Source organism: Centroberyx affinis, unplaced genomic scaffold, assembly GCF_046629955.1.
Source record: "Centroberyx affinis isolate AG114_WGS23_722 - 3 ecotype Tasmania unplaced genomic scaffold, CSIRO-AGI_Caff_v1 ptg001395l_1, whole genome shotgun sequence".
NCBI classification, from domain to species: domain Eukaryota; kingdom Metazoa; phylum Chordata; class Actinopteri; order Beryciformes; family Berycidae; genus Centroberyx; species Centroberyx affinis.
Window position 1 is genome coordinate 400278 of NW_027279877.1, and position 25527 is coordinate 425804.

General features: G+C 45.1%; 1 protein-coding gene across 1 annotated transcript in view; it reads left to right on the forward strand.

The window, feature by feature from the left end:
* Positions 1–25527, forward strand: part of unc5a (unc-5 netrin receptor A) — a 116882-nt gene that overhangs the window by 81867 nt on the left and 9488 nt on the right. Inside the window, exons 6-12 of the mRNA XM_071526228.1 lie at positions 1561–1728; positions 8841–9005; positions 14495–14725; positions 15505–15804; positions 19188–19275; positions 19766–19934; positions 22147–22380. Of these exons, the coding sequence (XP_071382329.1) occupies positions 1561–1728; positions 8841–9005; positions 14495–14725; positions 15505–15804; positions 19188–19275; positions 19766–19934; positions 22147–22380 (1355 nt within the window). The remainder of the gene's footprint in view (positions 1–1560; positions 1729–8840; positions 9006–14494; positions 14726–15504; positions 15805–19187; positions 19276–19765; positions 19935–22146; positions 22381–25527) is intronic.

The following is a 25527-nucleotide window of genomic DNA, read 5'->3' on the forward strand; positions in this document are numbered from 1 at the left end:
GATTTTCAGATGTAGAAATCTGGAGTTGAAATGAATGTGGAGGCAAGAGCATTTGCACTGTATTGTTTGTCTTTCTTATATTGTCAATCAATGGTTTTCACTCTTAGACCCAATAAATTGTGAACAAATTACAGGGGTGCTTGCATGTGCAATTTTATTTCTTCCCAATCACGCCATACTTGACAAGATGACAAATGTATTGCCATTGAAACATTAATTGAGGTGAATTCACAGTAGAAGAGGTTCTATTCAAAAGACCTGTTATTGCTGTTCACTTACATAGCTCTGTACCAGGAAAGAACAATTTAGTTGGCTGAGAGCATCAGAGTCCACTGTTCCAGCTGAACTCTAGGTGTAGCAAGTCATAATAACCTCTCCTTTTCAAAGGGGGGTTCAACAGGGGGCCAGAGATGCATTTTAACGAGGCCTGGCTGGTGTGACTGCACTCTGTGCTAAGAGGTAGTCAGGGGCCGAGTTTGCCTGGCAATTTACCTCGCCGTGGTGGGCAATCAATCGCATAGAGAGGGCAAGGAAATGATTCAGCCACGACAAGCGCAGGGGAGAGTTAGGGGGAAATTAGGAAGGGAGTATGTACCGAGGAGGAATGAGACTGCTGTTCAAGTCAACAAATCAGGAATCTCGGTAGCTTGGAAGGCTAACACAGTGAATACAGGAAGGAGTTGATTAGAATTAAACCAGCTTGATTTGATGTAATCACCTGCCATGATCCAATTATATAGCACCAATTATGTGCCAATAGACAGCCGAGGTTGGGAACATGGGCATTATTTCAGCATGTGGCTGCAATAATAGGGATTCAGCCAGCAGAGTTTGAACTGCCTGGCCTTTCAGTCTCAAATATAAAAAGAGCATTAAATGATGCAGTGTTGTTCTCTACAATTCAAGGAATACTTCAGATTTGAGAATGACATGAAATAACGTGAAATAACGTGAAATCAACGGTGGATGTGAGAAGGACGCAATCAGAATTTCTGGAACAGCCATGACATATTTATCTTTCAGAAGTGGGGTTGTAATTTCCAAGAACTAGGTGATGTTGTTTTATGCATTTTTGACCATGAGCATTTTGCTGTACATGGCATTTCTTTACAGTTATTATATTATGATTATCTTATGACTCTTAGATAATGTCCTTACATTGCTTTGGTGAAACACAGAGGGATATTTCAAATGTCCATTAGTCACAGATTCTTTGCAGCAACTGTGTCTTACTCAAAGATAAGGTCAAAGATGGCAAGCTGTCATGTTATTTTCTGCTCCCTGTTGAAGCCATTTTGTTTTCACTGCAGTTGGCTGTAATTCCAACTCGAACACAGGAAGCAGCCCCTTTGCTCTTGCTCTTCCATTAAGTTCCCCTTGCAGTGCTGGACCAAAGAGTGTAATGGTAGTCACGATTACTCTAGCGCTACACACCTCTTTTTTTTTCTTGGTGCATGTCGGGTAATCCTGGCTGCTCTGTCCCTCCATCCATCCCTCCCTCCCTCCCTCCATCCTTCTCCCTCCTCCCATCCCTCCATCCCCCTGGTGCGGGTCGGACAGTCAACGGCGGCTGGTCCACGTGGACCACCTGGTCGTCCTGCAGCGCCGTGTGTGGGCGTGGCTGGCAGAAGAGGAGTCGGAGCTGCACCAACCCCACCCCACTGAACGGAGGCACGTCCTGCGAGGGGCAGAACGTCCAGAAAAGTGCCTGCGTGGCCACCTGTCCAGGTAACTCCCAGGCAACCTGCTTGTCCTGTGGCGCTTGGCTTCCTCTGGCTTCCTTTTTGCTTTTTTGCATCTAGAAGTCATCTGTTCCATCTTTAGTTTGGCTGCCGTTTTGTACCGCACCTTTGTTTGCGATGAGGTCTTTTCTTAGTTGGCAGTGCATTTGTTGTTTCCTGCAATTAGACAGCTGACACAGCGATGTCAGAGCCTATTAGCGCTCAAAGTAAGGCTTCATACTGAAAATGATTTACTATCATCAAGCTTCGTTCACGTATCTCTTTTTCTTCTGCACTGTACGCGGACCCCGCTTTTATTTCATAGACCTGTCTCCTTAAAGAGACACGGTCCCAGCCAAAGCACTGTGTCAAACCAGCTAGTACATTTGTTATTGTTTGCCGCTCAAGCCATGTAGTAAATATGGGCAATAAAAAAGTGAATTATGGCAGCCGGTGTGCCATGTTTACGTCTGAGGAGTTAAGGCGTGTTTGATTCGCCTCCCTGGTCTCCCTTGTGAGAGCGTCAGAGAGGCAGAGAGCGTCATGCCTGATGCTGAGCAGCACATATCGATCTCTTGCAGCCTGAGATGCTGCTTCATTTGCAGGCCCACATTATCCCCCTGAGAGAGAGAGAGACGGAGAGAGAGAGAGATAGAGAGAGAGAGAGAGACACACACACACAGAGAGAGAGCACAATAGGAAAAAGGAGGTGTAAAGTGGAAGCAGGGATCGAGACAGATGGAATAAGATGCGGTGTAAGGGAAGGCAGAAACAAAGCACAGAGAGAAAGAGAGAGAGCGAAGAAAACTGAGAAAGAAGTAGAGAAAGGCTGAGTGTGTACAAGAGGCGGCTGTTGTGCTGCCAGCAGATCAGTTTGTGGACATAGCTGGCGCTCTACAGCCATGCTGACCGCAGGAGAAATCTCCCACGCTCGGTAAATAGCAGAGAGGGAAATCCAACACCTCTGGCAGTGGCAGCTTCTCCCTGCCTAAAACAGAGGTTATCTACCTCAGTGAATCAGGGTGTTGTGTTACACGTCTCCCATGTAAAGACATCACTAGACGTCAAGCGTGAGTGTAAGTAACATGGCCCGCTGGAATACAGCAGGAGGGAAAAGACAAAGGAAACATGCAGGCAGGACGCTATCTGGACGGATTTGGAATTATTAGCGCTGGGGCAATAAGTAATGGAATTAGAGGAGTGTCCAGGGATGCTTGACATTCCCATAGCAACGCATGATACTGACCTCCATGAGCTTAAAGAGATTAATGTCAGTCCAAGCTGCTATTGTTAGACCCTGCCCACCCACCCTCACCCTCACCCCCACCCCCATCCTCACCCCCACCACAAGGCGTAAGTGTGTAATTTCAAGCCTTAGGGTGCTGTGGCAGAATTGTATTGTGCCGTGTGAGCACAGTCTGCGGAGACTTTGGACAGAGACAGAACTCCTTTTTTTTTTTTTTTTGCTCTTTTGATGAGGGATGCAACAGCAGCGTGACCTCTCTCACACCTCCAGCAGTCTTTTTGTTCGGTAACAGAGGGTAGTCTCTGCCTCCTTTTTTTTTTTCCACCTGTCACCTGTCTCAGACAGAACATCAGTGGCAGAGACAGACCCAGCTGTCCGCACCAGGAGAGGGTTCCCGTCGAGGCCAAAGTCCACCACACCAGGGCCTGGGGATGATGGGGTGTTGTTTCCAATAACAAGCGGCACCGCGGCTCTGTTGTGTACTCACAGAGACTCTGAAGCCCCCCGAGATGAACTGACTGCTCCCTTCATTTGTCACCAAGCACAGACACAGCCCAGCCAAGACGGCCCCGATTACATCTGAGTCCCCACTTTGATTTATCAAACACATGATCAATACATGTATGAATCATTATTTTCAGGCTGAATGCAGGAATAGAGGCTCTCATATAGGAGTCATGTTCAGTGAGATGAGACCAGTCGAGCAGAGAGCATCCTTAAGTACCGGGTCACATGTAACAACTTTAATTAGTGCTGTTCACAGCCTTTTCAGGTCCAATCCACAAGATGCACAGTAGTTGGTGATTTCAAACCATTACTGAAGAGAGAGCTGTAACGCTGCAGATAGACATCATGTTATTTATTTAGACACAGCTGACATTTGAATTCAGAAGTAGTGTTTTTTTTTTTTTGGAGATAGGCTTGTTGAGAGGCGTGTTTCTTCTAGTATGCCTTTGTTTTTGAGCTGCTTTTTAAAAAATGCATGATCTAATGCTTGTCTAGTTGCAGGAGTTCATTAATTATCCAGACTAAGAGTCTTTGTTGATCATTAGCTCTCTAGTGCATTTGGTGTCTTATTTTAGGCATTAGATCTTTGTAAAAGGGGTTACAGAAAAATATATTTTGTCTGCTGATTCTGTTTAATTTGTGGTTGTTGGCTGTTTCTGTTTTGTCTAAAGCGCATCGATGACCTCTCAGATTTGCAGTGCTCAGCCTGTGGGGATAAAGAGATGCTGTCAGCTGAAGGAATACACACTGGAAACAAATCAATTTAAATTTGGAACCAACAACATGCAAAGGCTGTAATTAATTTTTGCACTGCCCAGCTAACTCTATATATATTTCCTGTCATAATGCCCTCGGCCATGTGTTGTTCCACATTACAAAAAGTAATATTTTGATTCTCTCAGAGCAGTGCTCATGCAGCCACAGAGGCATCCATTGCCATTTTTCCTCTCCATCCATTTTATCAAATAGCTTCCACCGACTGACACCATCCACAGCAGTCTGCTCAATGACGTAGCTCTGTCTATTCACGATGACTCTCATGTCTAAATGTGAGCTCCCGCCTCTCATCAGAAAAGTGAGAAGTTTGAGAGGCTCATCTGTATTTTTGTCTAAGTCTCCAAAGTGTTTAATGAGAGTTGGCGGAGGCCTGTGTGGCAGATCAGATGGGCTCCATGCTGGGAGAGACACAGGGAGCTGTGGAGGTGGAGGAGGAGGAGAGCGAGGCTAAAGCCTTAGGCTCCAAGCGGAGCAGATCAACACTGGAGACAGCAAGTAGCCAAACTACACAAGAGCTTATCTCCATTTCTCTCTCTCTGTCTGTCACTATCTGTCTGTCACTATCTCTTTCTCTCTCTCTCTCTCTCTCTATCTCTCTCTCTCTCTCTCTCTCTCTCTCCCTCTCTCTCTCTTTTTGTATCAATCTTTCTTTCTCTTTTTGGCTCTCTTTCATCCCACCCCCCTGAAATATCCCACATAATCCTGCACTCCCTCCCTTACCCTTTCATTGACTTCGCCACTGCATTGACTTGTGGTCACAGCCAACAGACATGGCAAAATGTCAGACAGGGCCAAGTCTTGTTCACGCCAACATTTCCTACAAAGAGAGACGATCTGAGCCAACAGGAAATAGTTAGTCCCTAGTTTTGGAAACGGCGTGGTGACACCTGCCTCTGCCAAATGAATTAAACTGTACCCTGATGTGAGAGGGAACAGCAAACAACCTGAAGAGATTTCTAACGTGTGAATTATTTAAATATTGTACCCATCCCTCAGGCTTGCTAGAGGAGTCGTGAGATTTCTACTAGATAGAAAATAAACAGACTCGGGGGCTGATGTGTGTTTGTGCACACACTTTTGTAGTGGTGTGTGTGTGTGTGTGTGTGTGTGTGTGTGTGTGTGTGTGTGTGCGCGCATTTGTGTGTTGTACGCATGCATGTTAGCACTCGTGTGTCTGCTGTCTAAAAAGGCACTGCAGGCAAATGTCTAATACTACCTTGGAAGCAAGCGTTCATGTGTCTCTGAATATTATCTCGGAGGTTGTTCTGTATTCTCCACATTTTCCCCAAAGAATAAATAAAGGGCAGGGCTAAATAAATATGAAAGAGAAATACATTAGTTTGCTGAGAAAAGACGGTGGCCATCTGGTGAGAGCCTTGCATCGGGGTTGTTTTTAATCATTCTGTGCCATTTCTTTTGGCTCGCCCTTTCCACATCTCATTCTGTCTCCCACTTAGGTATTTTTCTGCGTGGAGTGGAGTGATCAGCCTACCTATGACGCAGAAAGAATAGAGATATTGTTTTGTGCCTGTCAGTCTCTAGTTTTCAGTTATTGATCACTCTATCACATGTATCAACCAGCAAGCAAAATCATATTTTCCTTTGTATTCGGCGTGCCAGAATAAGGTTTGGTGGTGAATCTCTGTTGCATCACCTGTTTCTGTGGCAATTTTGGCAAAGACATCAAACCCCTCGCCAGGTCTGTGGTTTTCTGCGGCTTCTTTCATCAGCCTTTGAACACTGGGATTAGGGGTGGTTACTGTGCACACATGTGTGTTGACAGGACAGTGGGAGTGGAGAGGCAGCCCGCTGATCTCAGTGGTACTTGTCTACCTCCTTGTGTTCTCCTCAAGGACACAGCAGCCATAGGTGTCCAATGATCTCGGACTGTGTCCGTCAGCGGCCATTGTGATTTTGAACAGCGAAGCCTCAAACGGGCCCTCCTACCGGTCTGTAAAGAACGGTCGGGTGCCTTTTGCTTCTCCTCTTGACAACATGTCCAAATGGGGGCCTGCCACTGGGCTATTGTATTACTGTCCCTCCTCCCAGACCTGCCTGACCCAAAACCTGTTGTGCTGCATGATTGAAAATCAGCTGTGGTGCCTTTGCAGTGGCACTAACAATCTCTCTCTGGGGTTTTGTTAAGGAAAACTGTGGCTACGGACAGCAATTTCTTTATTTTGTTAGACTGTCTAATGCGGGCTATGGAGAAGTAAGGGCATGAATGGGTTTTGGTTTTGATTTTAGCCTTGAATTTCAAAAACATTTCAAGAAAAGGTGTCTATTTTCCTGTCTCACTGCATTTATTGTAACTATTGACTATGTTTGATTTGCTGTCTACATTTTTTTATGGTCTTGTAAAAGCTTCCTCTGTTCTTGAAATATTTGCAATGCAATCTGTTCAGACTGACCATCAAACACTGTTTATGCATCTTTATCTTCTTTTGATTTTCTTCTGCCTGGGGTCACAGTGTTTGTATCTCATCCAAATGCGCATCAGCAGCACCCTGTTTCCTCTCCAATCTCCTTGTTTGAAAATGTCATTTGCATGGTCATTAGTCTTGCTTTGTGGTGGAAAAGAGAAGTTGAATTTCATCACCTCATCAGGGCAGATGTTGATCTCATCTCTTTATTTCACAGTGGTGTGGATAAACTGAGGGGCGACATAATATATTCATTAGGATGTAATTCTCTATTCAATCATTCTCATTCCCAGCCTGGATAATCAGCCCACTGGCCCACGGATGGGTCCACTCAATGCCAAACAAGGACAATTATCTGATTGGTTCTGCTCTCTCTGCCAAATGGATCTGACTGCAAAGAGACCCGAGCTGTGTCAGCATCCCGCCACACACACACACACTCAAACTCTCTAGCAATCAGTTGAGGGCACACATGGACAAATATGCAGACTTGTGTGGGAGCCGGGTCTGATTCACGAGCGCACACATTCCCCACCTGTACCTCAGGCCTAATAGGCTCACAGCACCCATTAGGACAGCTCTTTGTCCAGGGGACTTACTCGGAAACCAAATAACATCGTTACTCCATACCATTATACAATAATAGGTATTCCGCCCTGAATAACATCTCACCGTCTCACTTATGTTTTATTAACCAAAGCCTCTGACCCGCTCTGGGTCAGACTTGCACTTTGGGGGTCGCGCCCCCTGCACTCTATATTGCAAGGATTAATGAGCACTAAAGCTTCCTTGCGTATGGGTCAATCAGGAGGGGAGCCGCTGCTGTCATAGAGGTATGCAGGTGTGTGTGTGTGTGTGTGTGTGTGTGTGTGTATGTGTGAGTGGGTGTGTGTGTGTGCATGTGCATAGGGCAGTTCTGTGGTGATCCTTGTCTGGTCCCCTTCACCCTTCCATTTGGGAGGGAGGGAGAGAGAGAGAGAAAGAGAGGGAGAGAGTGGCGTTTTTTTTTCCCCCATGAGAGCTCATTACTGCTCTTTTTCCCATTAGCCCTATGGTAACCTTCCCCAGGCCTGGCACTGTGTCACTCTCAATATCACTCCCAGCCACCAACCCCCCGGCCGCAATGCCAAATTACCCGCACCTTTACAAAATGGCCTCTCTCTCTGCGTGGGGTAAAGCAGCTGATATTTCTTACAGCAGGGTAACCTCACCACTATTACCAACCATTTGTTTTATTTTGTTTGTTCTGATGGCGGTGTGTTCAAAGATACAATACACAGAAATAGGCTGCAGGTGTAATGTGCCTTTGCCTGTGTTCAGAGCAACACCTACTCTATTGCATTCACATAGACTGCAGGTAGCGCTCATGTTGCTCATGTTGCTACAGTAGCAGCTTGCTTGCCAAAGACATCAAAACATGGTAAATTTCTTCCTCTCCGCAATGTTCATTTTGTAGGAGAATTCTTAAATGGGAGATTTGTGTGTGTGTGCATGTGTGTGCATGCATGTTTGCCTAAGTGTGTACGCTGTGTCATACAGTCGGGGACCAATTTCCCCAGGGCCAGAATCTTCTCCCTGTACACATTTAGTTTGTCGACAGCTGGGCCTGCCAGGCCACAGCACCTTCATAGCAGCCACGTACCAGTGGGGTTCAGCTTAGTTGCATAACCCATCTGATTTTCATGTCGAAAGAAAACAAAGAAAGCAGAATAGAGACAGTATGGCTCTCCTCAGCAGTTTTGCGTGCTTTGGTTTCACTGTGCATCTTCTGGATTTGTGTGTGTGCAAGTGGATTTGCATGTCTTTATGATGCTTTCCCTACCAGGTTTCCATTTTGGAGAGAGTGGATTTGCACAGGATGGCAACAGAGTATGATACCAGTTGTTCTCTTCTCGCACGCAAATACACCACTGCTTTTACATCACTGTTGCATCTGGACTTCACTGTGAAGAGATTTTACTATTTACTATCTTTGTAGAATGGAGTTATTGCTTGTTTTACCGAGTCTGCTCAGCATGCTTCCGATCAATAGATACTTTTTGCCTGTGAAGTAAAATATAAGAAGTGAAGTGAATCTGTTTGAGGTTTTTTTGTGTGTGTGTGTGCTTGTGTGTGTTTGTGTGTGTGTCTGTGCTCACCCATGCTTTCCATTGTGTGTGTTTCCAGTAGATGGAGGCTGGAGTGAGTGGAGCAAGTGGTCGGCGTGCGGCGCAGACTGTTCGATGTGGAGGAGCCGGGAGTGTACCCAGCCTTCACCTGGCACCGGGGGCAAAGACTGCCAGGGGCTCGACCTCCAGTCTCTCAACTGTACCAGTGAGCAGTGTCCTCAGAGTGAGTATACTGCAACCCACAGTTTCAGCATCAAAGGACAAACTAGGATAGACAACTCAAAGGATAAACAACACACTTTACTGTGTAGTACAAGATACCATTTTAACCACTTTTCCACAATAGGGCCAAGTGAACAGTGTTTCTTTATTATAGCACAGCTGATAAATGGTAAATGATAAACATTTCTTATCTTCCGAAGGCATCAACTTCCAACAGTATGAGGGATGTTGACTATCTGCTAATATAAGTTAAAAAATGAAATAAGTTAAAGGGGGGGTGTCCACCTCTTAAGGGACCGGTATTAACAACATAATTTTCTATAGACCATTGTCGGCTCTTACCACACGTGTGACCTTCTAGAGGATCAGTTCTAATTAACACTGGTCTTGGCCAAGTGTCTGACAACTCAGCGCTAAGATAATATACAATCTTTTCACCTGCATTGGTGCTGTGACGCTCTCTGACCTATTAATAGAGCTGAGAATTAAACCATCTCTCTGTTCTGATTAAAAAACAACCTGCCAGATTAAGTACCACAGGTCAAATCGGGCGTGAAAACACACACACAGGTGGTGCGTGTGTGTGCCATTGTTCACAACGTGCGTGTGTATGTGTGTGTGTGTGTGTGTGTGTGTGTGTGTGTGTGTGTATATGGCACGCCAGACTTATATTTCATTTGCCTTGTAAAACAGCCAAGTAGGATGTGTTGCTGCTCCCCATGTGTCATTAATGGGGCATGTGCATGTGCGCACTGTCAGGATTAGAAACAGCAAGCCTCATAGAGCCAAGGCGGCAGTTGAGTGGAAAGTGGCACCGCAGGGTCCGCCGCCGACCAGATGGACATGAAAGGGAGAGCTCTGTCGTTCCCTACAGATATCAAAGACGGGATGATATTCCCGCTTCCCGTCCAGAGATGATGCATCTCAGGGTGGCATCTCACAAGGAAAATGTTATAAATAGTATACCATTTGGTCGATCTGCATGGTAAACACAGATTAATGGGGATACAGTTGACATGGGCCAGCGAGTTAATAAAATGAATTATGAATCATACACTGATTGACATCATCAGACAGACTTATGTGTGTTATGCGTAGGGTTGGGTGGAGGGGGTGGATAGGCCTAGCAGTGAGTTTTATGTGATGTTGCATTGTGTATATGGATATGCAGTGTGTATGTGTGTGTCAACCAAGAGCTGAGTGTGGCTGGAGACCATCTGAGCAGTGACCCAGTAAGCTCAGTCGGCCCATCATCAAAGGTCACCAGCTCCTCCCCACTGAGGCAAGATATACACACAAAGATGCCAGTCATTGTCCCTCACACACACACATAGTCACTCAAAATTTACACTGACGATGCACAGCAGAGTGCTGGCCACTGAAGAATGCCTGTCCCAATCTGTTCCCAGCAGATGTGTTTCCATAGACAATTGCTGTGTGAAGTATTATAATAAGCAAAATAGCAAGACGGTTTTGGCTTGTCAGCAACTCCCATACTTCAACCATGTCTCCAGGCTATTAGCTGAGATGGAAAACTTCCCCCTGAAACAAAAGGCATCATTCTCTCCCAGTGTAATTTCACAATGCAATTGCAGAGTGAGCTATAGTTATTCTCCAACAAAAGATGTCCTCTGTCAGAGGACCTCACAAACATCTCTAATCTCTCTCATTAAGCAGGAAATGGCATATGTTAGATGAGGTTATTGTTTTGGGCATTGCATGTGTGGGAATCCATGTGCTGCAGTGAGCTTAGCTTAGTGTTACAGCTCGAAAACAAACAGATCTAACCCAGGCAGTATCATTTTCATAAAGCAAACAAGCGAAGCCCAAGATGGAGCTACCCAAAATCTCTACAGGGAAATAATAAATAGGTTGGCATTGTGCCAGTGCCAAAATGACAGCCAGGTGTTAGAGGGCACAAAGAGGATACTGGGAAAAATAATAGTGCTCGTATGCACAGCCACGCAAAATTAGGACAACATCAAAACAATTATTTGGCTTAATGTGCGTAATGAAGTTAATGAACTTCATTTGCAGCAGCATCCCGTTTTGGGGGGTATTAGAAATGATTAAATATTGTGTAAAGACCCTCCAACTATTAATCTGTCATTGGTCTGTTTTCATATTCTAAATTTGGGGGCTAATTTGATGGCTAAGCAGCTGATGTTTCGTCATAGGTTTGTTTGTCAGGGTGGGGTTACACGGGCGGCGTGAAAAATGGCTGAGCATTTATTTTGGGCTATATTTCACCGGGACTTGCAGAGGGATGGAACGACTGTATTGTGGAGATAGTAATGGTCACGTTCACTTTGAGAGTTTTAGTAGCCATATTTCCCTGACCTTAAGAACTCCAGTGTTATTCATCTTCAGGCGAGTGACTGGGATTGGCCATGGGATGAAATATATTCTCAGCTCTCTTGATAAATGCCCAGGGGAAAGGCGCAGGAGGCTGCAAAGCTTTTATTTATCAATGTGGGAGAGAGAAAGGAGCAGGTATAGTGAGTTGAGGACTATCAGGTACGGACATTGTGCTGACTGCCAATGCCGCTAGAGTCCTAACTTCGACAGAGGCCAGGTACATTGCCTCAGAGGAGATGAATTATAAGTCCATACAAGTCCATTTCAAGTCAGAAACTGATCCCTAACCAGCCAGCCCCGGAGCTAGTCTAACTTCAACTCAAAGCTGAGGGAGGGGGAACAAACAGAGCTTGGCCCGGGGTCAACTTTGAAAACAGCTCATCACATCCACACATCATCCGCAGGCTGGTGTCAATCAGGAAGAGAGGTCACAGACAAAGAGAATAAAAAGTTCTTGGCTACCAATTATGTCAAATGGAAAAGAACGATGGGAGTGACGAGCACCAGAGAGGTAAAAAAAAAGATAGTGTGCGTGACAGAAAAAGAGAGAGAGAGTTAGAGGGGAAATAAAGTAAAGCCCATCCAATTATAAAACCTGATTAGCTGTGTCAATTAAAGTGTGATGGACGTCCTTTCAATTATTGGCTGGCAGCATGAAAATCAATGTCCGGACCAGAAGGAGCTGTGAGTAGTGCTGGTCAGGGTTGTAGTGAGCATCAGGATCGTTTCGCTCTGACACCTGGCGGGCCAGATAAAACTTCACTCAGCGATGCTCTGATAAGCCTCCAAAGATTACAGACAGAACAGAGAGAGAGGGAGAGGCTTGTCTGATTGACTGACTCTTTTGTCTGGTTGTCTGTTTTAAGTAAGGATGGTATTTGGGGGAGAGAAAAAAAAGAAAGAGTCAAGATACCGGATCTTTGCATCTGAGGTTAGGCAGGTGCCTTTGGTTTGCCCTTAGAAAGAAGAAGAAGAACAACAACAACTGACTAATCCAAGGCCATGTTTATCCAATCAGCAGAGCCCACTTGGCCTGTCTCCTTGCTGAGGGGTGTTTCTTTAGCCGGAGTGCACATCACAGCAGACTGCGCTGGTAGAAGTCCAAATATCACAGCCTCGTCTGGCCTTTAGCTCTCCAAGACAATTGGATTTGGGAACTTTAATGAGAGGTCCGGCCATAGTCTCTCCCCCTTTTTTGGAGCTCATTGTGGAAGGTGTAAAGGCTGTGCAGACTGCTTACAGTTAAGCACCTCTCTGCTTCCCTGAGGTTCAGAGAAGGGGAGAGAAGGGGAGAGGGGGAGAGAGGGAGGGAGGGAGGGAGGGAGGGAGTGAGAGGAGTAAGGCAGGCAGGCAAAAAGGCAAAATGAGATGTGGGGGAAGGGTGTATCCCATAAGACTCTTCATACCTTAAGTATGGCCTGTGCATCAGGTTATGTGATGTCAAGAACAAAACACACGATCTTGTGTTTATCTTCAACCAGTCATTCACAATTGATTACATGTCAAGAGATCTCTGGCATTATGACGGCCTGCTATAGAGCCAGCCTGCGTATAATCCTGCTACTTAAGGTATCAGATTGTTCTGAGATAATCACCCATGAAATAGATTCTGGCGTTTCTCTTAAAGACCGCTGTATGTCAGGAGGCTTTGTCCAAAGAAATGGATTTTTCAAGGGAAAAAGAGAAGGCAAGGACAAATGGATGAAAAGAGATGAAATGAGAGTAAGAGAGAGTCAGAGAGAGAGAAAGACAAAGAGACGAGAATTCACTGCTTCTGACCGTTTTCCCGTTTCCTTATTTGACTCCTAGCATTCTACTAATTAAATTGTGCCATTCTTATGTCACAGATTATTAACACCAATTAAAACTTGTCAAATTGGTGTATCTGAGGTTAGGCACACAGTTCCTGTCGAGCAGCAGGATGTATACAGTGGCAGAAAGACACCGTCATAGTCTTGAGATATTCATCAAAATATGTCACATTCAATGCTAATCAGGTTGATTCTGACACAAACCCTTGGACGTGTTAGTGCTGCTGATTGCTGGAATGCAAATTCCACATGCTGTCACTCACAGACACATGCTGTCTCTCTGTTAGTCTTTTTCATGCTGTCTTTTCATTCTCATTCTTGTGCCTTCTCCGTCTCTGTCTCTCCCCCTTTTCTCTCCTTGTCTCTCTATTTCTGTCTCCTTCCCCTTGTTGTTGGCTCACCACACACCAGCCTACAGTAGCTTAACCTTTGGTGTGGTTCTCCATCCCTCAAAGCCACGCTGGTGAATATGTCCCCTCCGTGACTGTGTTTAGTTGACAGCACTACGCCCCCATGGCTCCCCGGGACAATGGCCCTCCACAAAGGCCCCAGGAGCATCCTCCACCTCCGCCACCAAATTCCCCCAGCCCAGGAAGACAGCCGTAGCAAATCCCATTCTCCTGCAAGACACACACACAGGCACACAGGCGCGCACGCACACAGTGATGTTTGTCAGGGCTTAGCTGTCATCTTTATACTGTACTTTTGGGAGAAAGACGCTTCCATGCCTTTGAGAGAGAGACAGTCAATAAGAGGTGCTAGAATTTCATAAGCAAATCCTTCATTTTTCCACTGTCTCTCTCTGGAGTGGTGTGTGTGTGTTTGTGTGTGTAAGAGAGAAGTGTGTGAATGTGTATGCAGTATCTGCATTTGTGTAATAAGCCCGATATTTAAGTATGCTAATGCTGAGAAGCTGCTTAAGAAAGTAGTGTTTTTCTGCTCTTCACTTGTCCATAACTTGACATTGAGGCCGAGGCTTTTAAAGATGGTTAAAAACAAGATAGTTATCTAATATTTGCTTTGCTAATGTTGCCTCTTGAAACTTTGTATCAAACAGTCAGGGACACAGTCAAGCAGTGTTAGACATTGAACAAGGAATTTGGAAGTGATTTCATGCTATTAAACAGTTTTTTACACATTTTTAAAGAGAGACCTTCGCATCGAAGGGAATAAAAGATATTTGCCGCAGCACAGCTATTCAACACTTGAAGGAATAATTCAGTCATGATTATTAATTTCTAATCCGATCTGTCGTTCTCTCCATACATCCCTTTTTATTCTCCTTCTCCACCCTCCTCCCTGCCCTCCGTGGGGCCTGTAGCGGCGAGCGGGGCGGAGGATGTGGCGCTCTACGTGGGCATGGTGGCAGTGGCTCTGTGTCTGACTCTGTTGCTGATCGTGGTGGTGCTGGTCTACCGGCGTAAGAAGGAGGGCCTGGATGCCGACGTGGCGGACTCCTCCATCCTCACCACTGGCTTCCAGCCCATGGGCATCAAGCCCAGCAAGCCAGGTGTGTGGGCACCGCGGCCGCGCAGGCCTCCCCCCCACAGCAGTAGGACACTGTTCTTTGTTCTACCCTCCTCCTGTCCATCCATCGGTCTGTCAGTCCGCCCACTGTGACCGTGCAGCGCTCATCTACATGTACCATTGATCCTGTGTTTGTTTGTGGTTGTGGCGGTGTGGTGGTGTGAATTTGTTTACAGTGGTTTGCATTCTGAACAAGATGTATTATGTGTTGTGTGTGTGTGTGTATGTGCGCGTGTGTATGTGTGTGCGCTGTGTATTTGTCTGCATGACACATTATGTTTCGCCACCACCTCATTGTCAGGAAATGTACCCACTCTGTTTACTGCCTCTGTGTAGCCTCTGAGATTTAACAGCGAGTAATAGAAATACAACTGTCTGAGTTGGATGGAGATGGGAACTGGGTTGCAGTGCCTGTGATTCACCATGAAAAAAGCCTTTATACACTCTGGGTACTAAGCTCTTTCTGAGTTCTGTTTGGAATTGATTGTGTGGTTGCTAAAGAGACAGACAGCGATAGAGAGCGAGGGGGAAGAGAAAATTGACTGGCTTTTGGGTGGAATTTGTGTTTATGTATTGTCAGTGTGCGTGAGCGTTTGTATTCCTGTGAGAGTGAATATCTGTTTGGTGGGCCATGTGTTTTTTTTTTCTGTTTGTTTCAGTGTTTTGTGTGTGTCATGACAGCTTTGGAGAGTGTGAGGTCTGTCTGTGTGGTGTGTGAGTGTCTAGATGTATGAACCCCTGCCATTGATGGAGATTCACACATTTGCTTTTGTCTGTTTGTCTGTTTTTTTTTTATTCTAATAGAGAATTCCCATTTGCTCACCATCCAGCCCGATCTAACCACTACTACCACCAGCTACCAAGGAACCCTGCGCTCTCGCCACGACACCACTGGGAAGTTCTCCATGACCAACGGGCCTCTGCTGGACCCGCTGCCCAACGGCTCCCACACTCTGCACAACGGCAAGCTGAACTCTGACCCTGCTGAGTTTGTGAGCAGGCTGTCCACTCAGAGCTACTTCAAAACGCTGCCCCGCGATGTGGCCAACACCTCCTATGGAACCTTCAACTTCCTGGGTGGCAGGTTGACCATCCCCAGCACAGGTGGGTGCTTCACTTTGGTGAAAACAGGTTTCTAAAGGGGATGTGTAATTCGCTGCTTGCCGACTTGGAAATGTATGTTATCAAAGCTTTTAGATGAGAAGGCAAATTCACTACCGGTCAAAAGTTTGGACACGCCTGATTGAATTGTACTGTGTTTTTTCATCATCTTAAAGCCATTTTGATCTAAAGGCTTATGCTTAAATGCTTGAAATTTGTTTCTTAGACAAATATAAATAGTGAAGTTAATGCCTTCACGGGCTTCAAGGGTGGCTACTTTAAAGAATCTAAAATATAAGATAGTTTTGATTTTTTTAACACTTTTTTGGTCACTGCATAATTCATAGTTTTGATGTCTTTAGTATTATTCTAAAATGTGGAAAATAGTAAAAATAAAGAAAAATGTGGTGTGTCCAAACTTTTGACTGGTAGTGTATACATTGTTTTTCTATGGCACTGACGTTATAAGAGCGCTTTTATTTCATTCAGGCATTACTTCAATAGACACAGCATTGGAAGTCTGTGTTGTGTACGGACTGGGAGATTGCTATAATCCTCTGTTGGATGTCCTATATTCTGCAATACTGCACACAAACAAGAAAAGTTCTGTCTGAGCAATTTACCTTCTGCTCCTAAAAGGAGAATTTCTGCAGAAATAAGTCAAGTCAAATTTTATTTGTGTAGCACATTTCATGCGCTTTTATTGCTTTTACATAAAAACAAACACAACAAAACGCATACAAGAGCAGTAAGTTTATGAGACCTGCTTTATCGACACGGTGTCCCTCATTGGACATTACTGTGGAGAATTTATCAATAGCAGCTCAGTCCCATAAATGTCTCACCATCTCGTTTAGACCAACCCAGTCAGAGCATTTAGCCTTCAAACCTTGTGCATGTGGCTTTGTTAATAGGTTTGTGATAAGACACATAAAAATGCTGTAGTGTCTTTATATATAATAGTTTAGTGCACATGCTACATTTTGGTCTATATTACTAATTAATACATTATGTTTATGGTGTCACAAGTAGATATAATCTTGTTCTTAACAGCTATTAACACAAAGTGTTTTAATTTGATGACTTAATAATAATAATAAAAGTGGATTGTAGGTGAATAAAACAAGGACGATGCTGGTTTATCTATACTGAACAAAAATTTAAACACAACACTTTTGTTTTTGCTCCCATTTTTCATGAGTTGAAATAAAAGATCTAAGATTTTTTCTATGCAAAAGGCTTATTTCTCTCAAATTTTGTTCACAAATTTGCTTAAATCCGTGTTAGTGAGCACTTCTCCTTTGCCAAGATAATCCATCCACCTGACAGGTGTGGCATATCAAGATGCTGATTAAACAGCATGATTATTGCACAGGTGTGCCTTGGGCCGGTCACAATAAAAGGCCACTCTAAAATGTGCAGTTTTATCACACAACACAATGCCACAGATGTCGCAAGTTTTGAGGGAGCGTGCAATTGGCATGCTGACTGCAGGAATGTCCACCAGAGCTGTTGCCCGTGAATTGAATGTTCATTTCACTACCATAAGCCGTCTCCAATGTCGTTTCCGAGAATTTGGCAGTACATCCAACCGGCCTCACAACCGCAGACCACGTGTAACCACGCCAGCCCAGGACCTCCACATCCGGCTTCTTCACCTGCAAGATCGTCTGAGACTGCACATTTTAGAGTGGCCTTTTATTGTGAGCTGCCCAAGGCACACCTGTGCAATAATCATGCTGTTTAATCAGCATCTTGATATGCCACACCTGTCAGGTGGATGGATTATCTTGGCAAAGGAGAAGTGCTCACTAACACGGATTTAAGCAAATTTGTGAACAAAATTTGAGAGAAATAAGCCTTTTGTGTGCATAGAGAAAGTCTTAGATCTTTTATTTCAACTCATGACAAATGGGAGCAAAAACAAAAGTGTTACGTTTATATTATTGTTCAGTAAAAAGTGAGTCTTTAACACTGAAAGCTACTACTGGAAAATCCAAATTGTAAATGGAAATATCATATAAGATATAAGTGCTCGATTCAGTTCATCTTTTGTTTACATCCACCCCACTTTCATTCAGAAAACAAGGCATTTCCATTTACTGTATCCAAGCTATTATGTAATACATTATCACATAAATAAGCAATATGAACGCAAAGTAGTGCAGTGATTGCTACAGTATAAAATGAGGAGTGGTGGCAAACACATGGTACTCTAAAGGATTCCTAGAAAAAAACTAGAACAAATTATTCCAGTTAGGCCCCTCACTTATGACTGCACTGTTTGAATTTATAGCTGATGCCCACAGCGTTTTGGACAAGTGTCAGTTGTGTGCTAAGAGCATAGATAGAATAGAGATAGTCCATTAAGGATTCTTCTGATAAAAGATAAAAGTCCACCATCATCAGTTCCCTCTTTTGCTTCCCCACTCTACATTAGCTGAGTACTGCGCTTATATAATTACACTGGAAGACAGTGTTTTCACTTGGCTTTTTGTAGGCTGTCCAGATTAGCAGATGACAGTGCCAATATGCCAGCGTCTTGAGGGAGAAAAGGTCTTTTTCCTTTTTCCATCTCTCTCTCTCTATCTCTCTTTCTCACTCTCTTCCGCTCTCTTACAGATATTGTATGCATGGATTAAGTGAAAGCCATGTAGACTACACCACGCATTGGCACCCATCTTCTCATTGGGAGACACAAAAAACAGCACTAGCATGCATCCACTCACAAGAGATATCCCCTCCCTGCACCGCCGTTTAGAGCAGACACATGGAAGACATGGTTTATGGATACAGACATGGCTGTGAGCACTCATGCACCTTTTCCATATTCAAACAGATGCTTTTATGGCGAACAGACCCGGTTAACAATCCGGGGACACTTAAGAGCGTGTCACATATCCACTGTTTGTACTATGTCTTAAATGGGATTCTAAGTGGATAATTTTGCGATGAGAATCGCAGCACAAATGCCACAAACACTCAAACTACCTCAGATAGCTCTCACTATTCTCCTAGGTGCATATCGCCACTCTCTTGGGGAAGTGCAATTTTCCTGGAGTAGTCTGTTCCATGGTCTCAATTATCTACTTGGTGGCAGACGGAGGACATTTAAAGCGCGTCTCAGTGTGCGCTTTTGTCTCAGCTAATTGTTGACCGTGGGGACGTGCGCCGCCTTGGTTGCCGGTGCAGAGATTTGCATCTACTGTACCTGGCGGAGGCTGCCTCTGACCTTCAGACTAGATTTGTTTTTGTTTTTGCTGCCATACAGTTTTGTTGAGTGGGCTGGCTTCCTTTGTGGGATGACAAAAGCGTTGTTCAGTCAGAACAAATGAGCCTGTCCCCCCCCACCCCTCTCTCTCTCCCTTTGTTGTTATTTGCATTAGGAATCAGTCTGCTCATTCCTCCCGAGGCCATCCCCAGAGGAAAGATCTATGAGATTTATCTCACTGTTCAGAGGAAGGAAGATTTAAGGTGGGTCTCTTTAACACTGCCTAACTGGCAGTCTTCCCTGGATGCTGCTAGGCTGTTTGTTTTGATGCTCTACTGTTCCATTAGGAAAGGCTTAAGAGTCTGTGCCAGTACTGTGGAGGAGGGATGTAAATAAATAACGTACCCTTTTACCAGGATGTGTACTATTTAAGTTAAATGAATTGTTTGGAAAACACTGTTTATCTGGCTTGCTACATTCAGCCTCAGAAGGCACAGTTCATGTAGCATGTGTGTAATGTTAGTATTCAGTCATCACAACTCGGTCCAAGTTGGTGGGCTCAGCAGGCTGTCATTTTTTTTTCTATCACAGATGCTAGATAAGTTGCAGAGGTGACAGTATCATAGCCTGCTTATAAGAGACCAGTAAATTCTCACAAATACCTCAGTGAGTAAAAGCCCTTCTCTCATCGTCCATTACCATTCATCTTGGTCCGTTTGCGGCCCTCCACCTTGTTCCCTACGCCCCGGACAGGTTGCCCCTGGCCGGCTGCCAGACCCTGCTCAGCCCCATTGTGAGTTGCGGCCCCCCGGGGGTGGTCCTGAGCCGGCCAGTTATCCTCAGCATGGACCACTGCTCCGACGCCTGCCCCGAGAACTGGGCCGTCCGCCTCAAGAAGCAGAACTACGAGGGCACTTGGGAGGTGAGACAGCACTATATCTCCAGCAAAACTCCTCTATAGAAATTTGCAACCCAGTGAATTTGGAAAGTCTTACCTGACTTGCTCAAATCTTTTCATGGAAAGTAGAAACTTGCTCAGCAGCAACTTGAAACTTGCACTGGAAAGCTATCGGTGCTGTATAGAGAGGCAGTTCTAGCCCAGCACACATCCGCTCTATAGGGCTTAGATTATATCGACTATCAGGTGTGTTTCTGTTGGGCTGGAACAAAAGCCTGGGTGCACTGCCTCTTTCCAGCAGCAGAGTTGCTAGGCAACATGTTTCTCGAAACAGAAATATTTGTTAGTTCTGTAAGCAAATTACTGATCCTCAAAGTACTCTTCTGAGTGCTCCTTGACCATCTTTGACCGCTGCTTCCAATTACAGAGTTCCCTCCACATTTACTATCCATGAAATTTGAAAGCACCCAGAGCTGCAAGACTCCAATCGGACGGAGTTTGGCAGAGCCTCTTTTTTTGTCTACACATGTATACATGCTTGCACATACACACACGCACGCACACACACACACACACAAACAAATGCAGTTTGAGGCAGTATACCCATCTCAACAATCCAGAGAGATTGGAAAGGGTGCTGGTGGGCTTTGGAGTGTTAGTAGGTCTTCTTTCATGTTCGATATTGTGCATAAATTATTCAGCCTCCCCGTGTGTGGCGGCGGTGGGGTGTCTGTGGGATGGATTGGCCTGTCTGAGGCAGAGGTTAGACCAGCACTTTTAATCATCGGCTGGCCCAAATATAGCCCAACGGCCTGCCTGCGTGGCCACCACAGGAAAAACTGCCAGGTTGACAAAGGAATGAGAGTCCAAACATCCATAGAGAGAGAAAAAGACAGAAAAGAAAGAAAGGGAGACAATGAATGACAGAGAGGAAGTGTAGATGCAGAAGAGCAGGTAGCGTAGATCTTGGGATATAAGAGAAATGATTAGAGGGAGTGGGACATTGAAAATGAGACAGAGTCTCAGGTAATGAGAGAAAGACATGAAGAGAGAGTGAAAATAGATAACTGGGAGAAAAGACATGGAGAAGCAGGAGGAGAGAGGGAAATGAATTGCGTGCAGGTTGAGTAAGTGGCGGCGTAATTGAGCCAACTCTCTCTCCCTGCTACATCCGAAGAAATATTAAGATGATGAAAAAGCGGGACTCCATTGTGGTTGCATAGGAAATGAATTGTGTCAATACTAATTCTATTGATGTAGATGGTGTCTGGTTGGATCGATCCTAGAGGGGGGCTGATGGAGCTAGCTGGGCATTTGGCAGGCAGGATGCTCTCTTCAGGTTGATTGGCTAATGGGAAGAGTCAGTTAACTGGCATGATGGGATTTTAGAGAAAATGTTGTCACCTTGGGTCCAATTTGTCCCCATCAAATTAGACTGGAAAGCAGAGTGGAATTATGTGATAAAACTGCTCCTTGCTGTGACTGGATGTGATATTTTTGCAACTCTGTCATCTTTATTAGAGATACAGTGAGTGATGCAGATGCAGTGCTTAAGTTCTGTTACAATGCAAGCTGAATGCAAGATGGTGCTGTTCGGAAATCTCTCCTTCGTCACTTTGTGTGCTCATTGGCAAATTAAAGGACCAGTTAATTCTTGGACTGCCTGCTGTAACATTTTTAAGACTCTTCGGCATCTGGCAATTATTTTGCAGGTGATTTGGGAAGTTCTTTCCACCTTTGTTAAGGAATTACAAAGGCTGACGGAAATCCCCATAATCCAATATTTACTGGATTTCCAGGGCCATTTCTTTCCCTCTAGAACCATCTATTCTTGTCGGGAATCTATCCGAGTCTCCTTTCATGTCAATCGAGTACCTCGTTCATGCATTATTTAGTAAATTGATGGGGTTCTATAGGATGTGTTTCTTTGTGTGAAGATATGTGTCTATATGTCAGTATGGAGTAAGCATACTGCAGTGAAAAGTGAATTTGAGGAAGGAACAAAGCATTCCCTTTTCCCGACCCTAAAGCGTTACCCAGACACTTTACGTATGTATACATGTGCCTGACCCATGCAACTGCCCCAAACTACCTTCCTAACAACCCCTCATAAACACACACATACATGTATACATCAAATATCCAATCAAACACATCACCCCTGCCCTCCTTCATATATCGAGTGCTTGACCCGCCACCCACACCTTGTTGTCTCTCCCCCCCTCCCCTCCTCCAGGATGTCCTGGTGATGGGGGAGGAGCTGGTGTCGGAGCCCTACTACTGCCAGCTGGAGGCGGAGACGTGTCGAGTGTTCTCGGAGCAGCTGGGCCGCTTCGCCCTGGTGGGAGAGTCCCTCCACATGGGCGCTGCCAAGCGCCTGAGGCTGGTGCTCTTCTCTGACGCCTACTGCTCCACGCTGGAGTACAACATCAGGGTCTATTGCATGGACGACACGCAGGACGTCTTCAAGGTAAATCGTGACAAATGGGAGTGCTGCCGGTAATTCTGTTTGGCTGGCAGTTTCCTAGCCTCAGATTGCAAGGATTGAGCGGTTTCACATCAACTGAGTGATAGGTAGACTATTATATATAATAGCATTGTCTGTCACGTTTGGAAGGTTAGCAGAAATCAGCACAGACATGTCGGAGTTAGACATAGCTATGGTAAATTGAACAATATTGCAGGCCTGATTACACCATGTGAAATTCAAGGATGTGTGATTTGTGCAGCTGATGTTCTCTCCCAAGTATATTGAAACAATGCATATGTCCACCTTAATCACTGTATAGAATCACTGTGTGTGTGTGTGTATGTGTGTGTGCGTGTGTGCATGCATATAGGTATATATTCATTCCATGCAGTCAGTGGTTCCGCCTGGCTGCCGTGGGCCAAGAGGTTTCCCATCACTTTGCACAACACCATATTTCCCTTCTCTTTTTTGCTCTCCACACGGACGGAGTATAATCAAGCGCTAATGCCTTCCTCCCTCCCCCGAGGACTGCCTCTGAGTAGCCTGTTAAGATTTCATTTGCATGGTTAATTAGTAAATTAAAAGGAGAGCCTCTCCCAATCCTTTTCCTGCAACCCCCGTGCTCCCTCTCCCCACCTCTCCGTCTCCCCACCTCTCCTCCACTCCCAAGCTGTTCCTCTTCCTCTGACACCACCCACAGCCACAAGTGCCACTTCCCATTCGAGTCCACTCTTGCCTGCCATAATGGCTGACCTCCTTGTACAGAGGTGGGCCACCAGCACAATCTATGGATGGCTGCGGGACATAAACCATGGAAAGTGGTAGGGGCTTTGTCTGAAATTAGCACTCACACATTCAGGGAGCTGAGATGAGATGAGGACTCTGCACAGGCTGTAGTGATGGGTGGGAATTACTGAAACCTCTTCTCTCTTACCTCTCTCCATATTTCCATTTTGCCCCGCCTTTATCTTTCTCTGTTTCTGACAGCTATCGCATGATAGCAGACATGCTTAGGGAAGTGGTTGGCTGACATTCAACTGTACTCAAATGTATGCATATACTGTATGTATGTATGTTAATGTACTGTAACATACAGGAGATAAAGACTATAACTGAAGAGGTGGCAAATCTTTAACTGAGAAGTATGCGGCTCTGCAGAGGAAGTGGTATTTCTTGCAAATAGACACTGCACCTTATGTTTACTTGGTATCAAAGCGGTTGTAATGATGGGGTTCTCTTTATATATTCAGATCATCAGGTGACCCGGCGGTGTTTTGCTGCAGTGTGACTGTTTGTTGAAATGACCTTGTATGTCCTGTGTGGGATGCAGGAAGGCTGCTAGTGCACAAAAAGTCTCTCTCTCTCTCTCTCTCTCTCTCTCTCTCTCTCTCTCTCTCTCTCTCTCTCTCTGTCTCTCTCTCTGTCTCTCCCTCTGGCTCATTCTTGCTCTCCTATTCTCTTGCTCTCTTAGCCAGGAAAAGGACATCTGAGCTTGTTGACTCCAGCACTTGTGCTGCCATACTCTGCGGCTCCCTTGACGCCCTTGAGTGCATTAGCTCCCCGTCTCTCACACAACCTGGTCCTGTGGTAAGCCACGGCGTCTCCAGGGTTTTGTAGTTTTTAGTGAGTGATTTAGAACGTGGCCCACGCTGTTTAGTAATCTCGACTTCACACTGCTCTTGGTGCTATTACGGAGGGAGCAGTTCATTTAGCAAGTACATTAACCACTTTGAGTGGAGATTAAACTTCCCTGGAGAGGTTCAGCCTAATCACTAATCACTATCTTTAAAATGCACCATTTATGATTAGACTTTCACTATAGCTACCATTAGAGTTAATTGTAGTGTGTAACAGTAGTGGGGTTAGCAGTCGGTGGTACCGTGGTGTGGCACAGCAGTATTTTATTGATGTATACCTCCAGCCCATGCAAATTTTTAAACAGATTTTGGACACTGCAAAGCATTTCAGACAGGAAGTCAGCTTGCCCTGTATAAAACAGATTCTGTACTTTGGATGGGGGATGAGAAAGTGCCTCTGTGGGTTTTGACGGTGCTGTGCATTTGGCTGCCTCGCCTGTTGGCTGTTCAATGGCAGGAGGAGCTGTAGAACCATAAGGGCTGCTGAGTTTTTCTCCCCAGCCCCATTGCTGGCTGTCAGTCTCCTGTGACAAGCCTCCATCAGCTAGAATGACGCATGCACACACACACACACACACACACACACACACACACACACACACACAAATGCATGCACCCTACACTTAGGCCGCTCACGCTGTACCATGCTATCTCTTATCTCCCAATTAAAGCAGATTAGAACCAATGTTATTGTCTTTGATCCTAAGTGTGCGGGGGCTCTGGGGAAACGGTGACATTTCTGTCTGATGCTTGCCGTATGTTAGCGGGGCTCTGCCGGGACCAATTAAGTTAATATTTAATGTGTGTCCCACTCTTGATGGGCCCGGCCAACGCTGGCGCAGCAGCAGAGGAGACATGATCGGCGTTTGGTGGCGCCCTCACTGTGCACCACGTTGTTCCCAGCTAGACCTCTGGGGAGAGCATCACTGATGTTCTGCCATCCCACATCTGAATGAAACACCTGCAGTGGACCAAGACTCCAGCTCAGTACAGAGGCAGACATAAAACCAGTGTTTAATTAAACTGGAAGGGTGCCTGACAAAGGATCTTTTGGTTTGGAATCTGCTGGAGTTACTTTTTATAAATATATATATATATATATTTAGCACCATTAACTGTGATGTTCAGAATCTGTCAGCTCCCGTTATCAGGAATAAAATGTGCGATAGCTGTGCCACCGCGTGTCGTCTATACTGGAATAGTGGAATGATAATAAAATATCACAGTGTATATTGATAGCCAAATGTTTACTCTGCACACCCACATGTCTGTGTATTTATAAGGGCTATGTTGTTGGGCATTGCCTTACAGTAGAGAAATATGCAGGATGCCTGATAAACCACCTACTCACTGTCAGATTTATTTTTACAGAGGTTCAAGCACAGCTCCATTCTTCTGTACTGAGCAGTAGACTTCTTGAAGGGCCGTCAGAAATACGGACTTAGCAGAGTTGGTAATGAATAATTCTTTGGGATTTTAATATTGTTTCATCATTCATCATTTCATCATT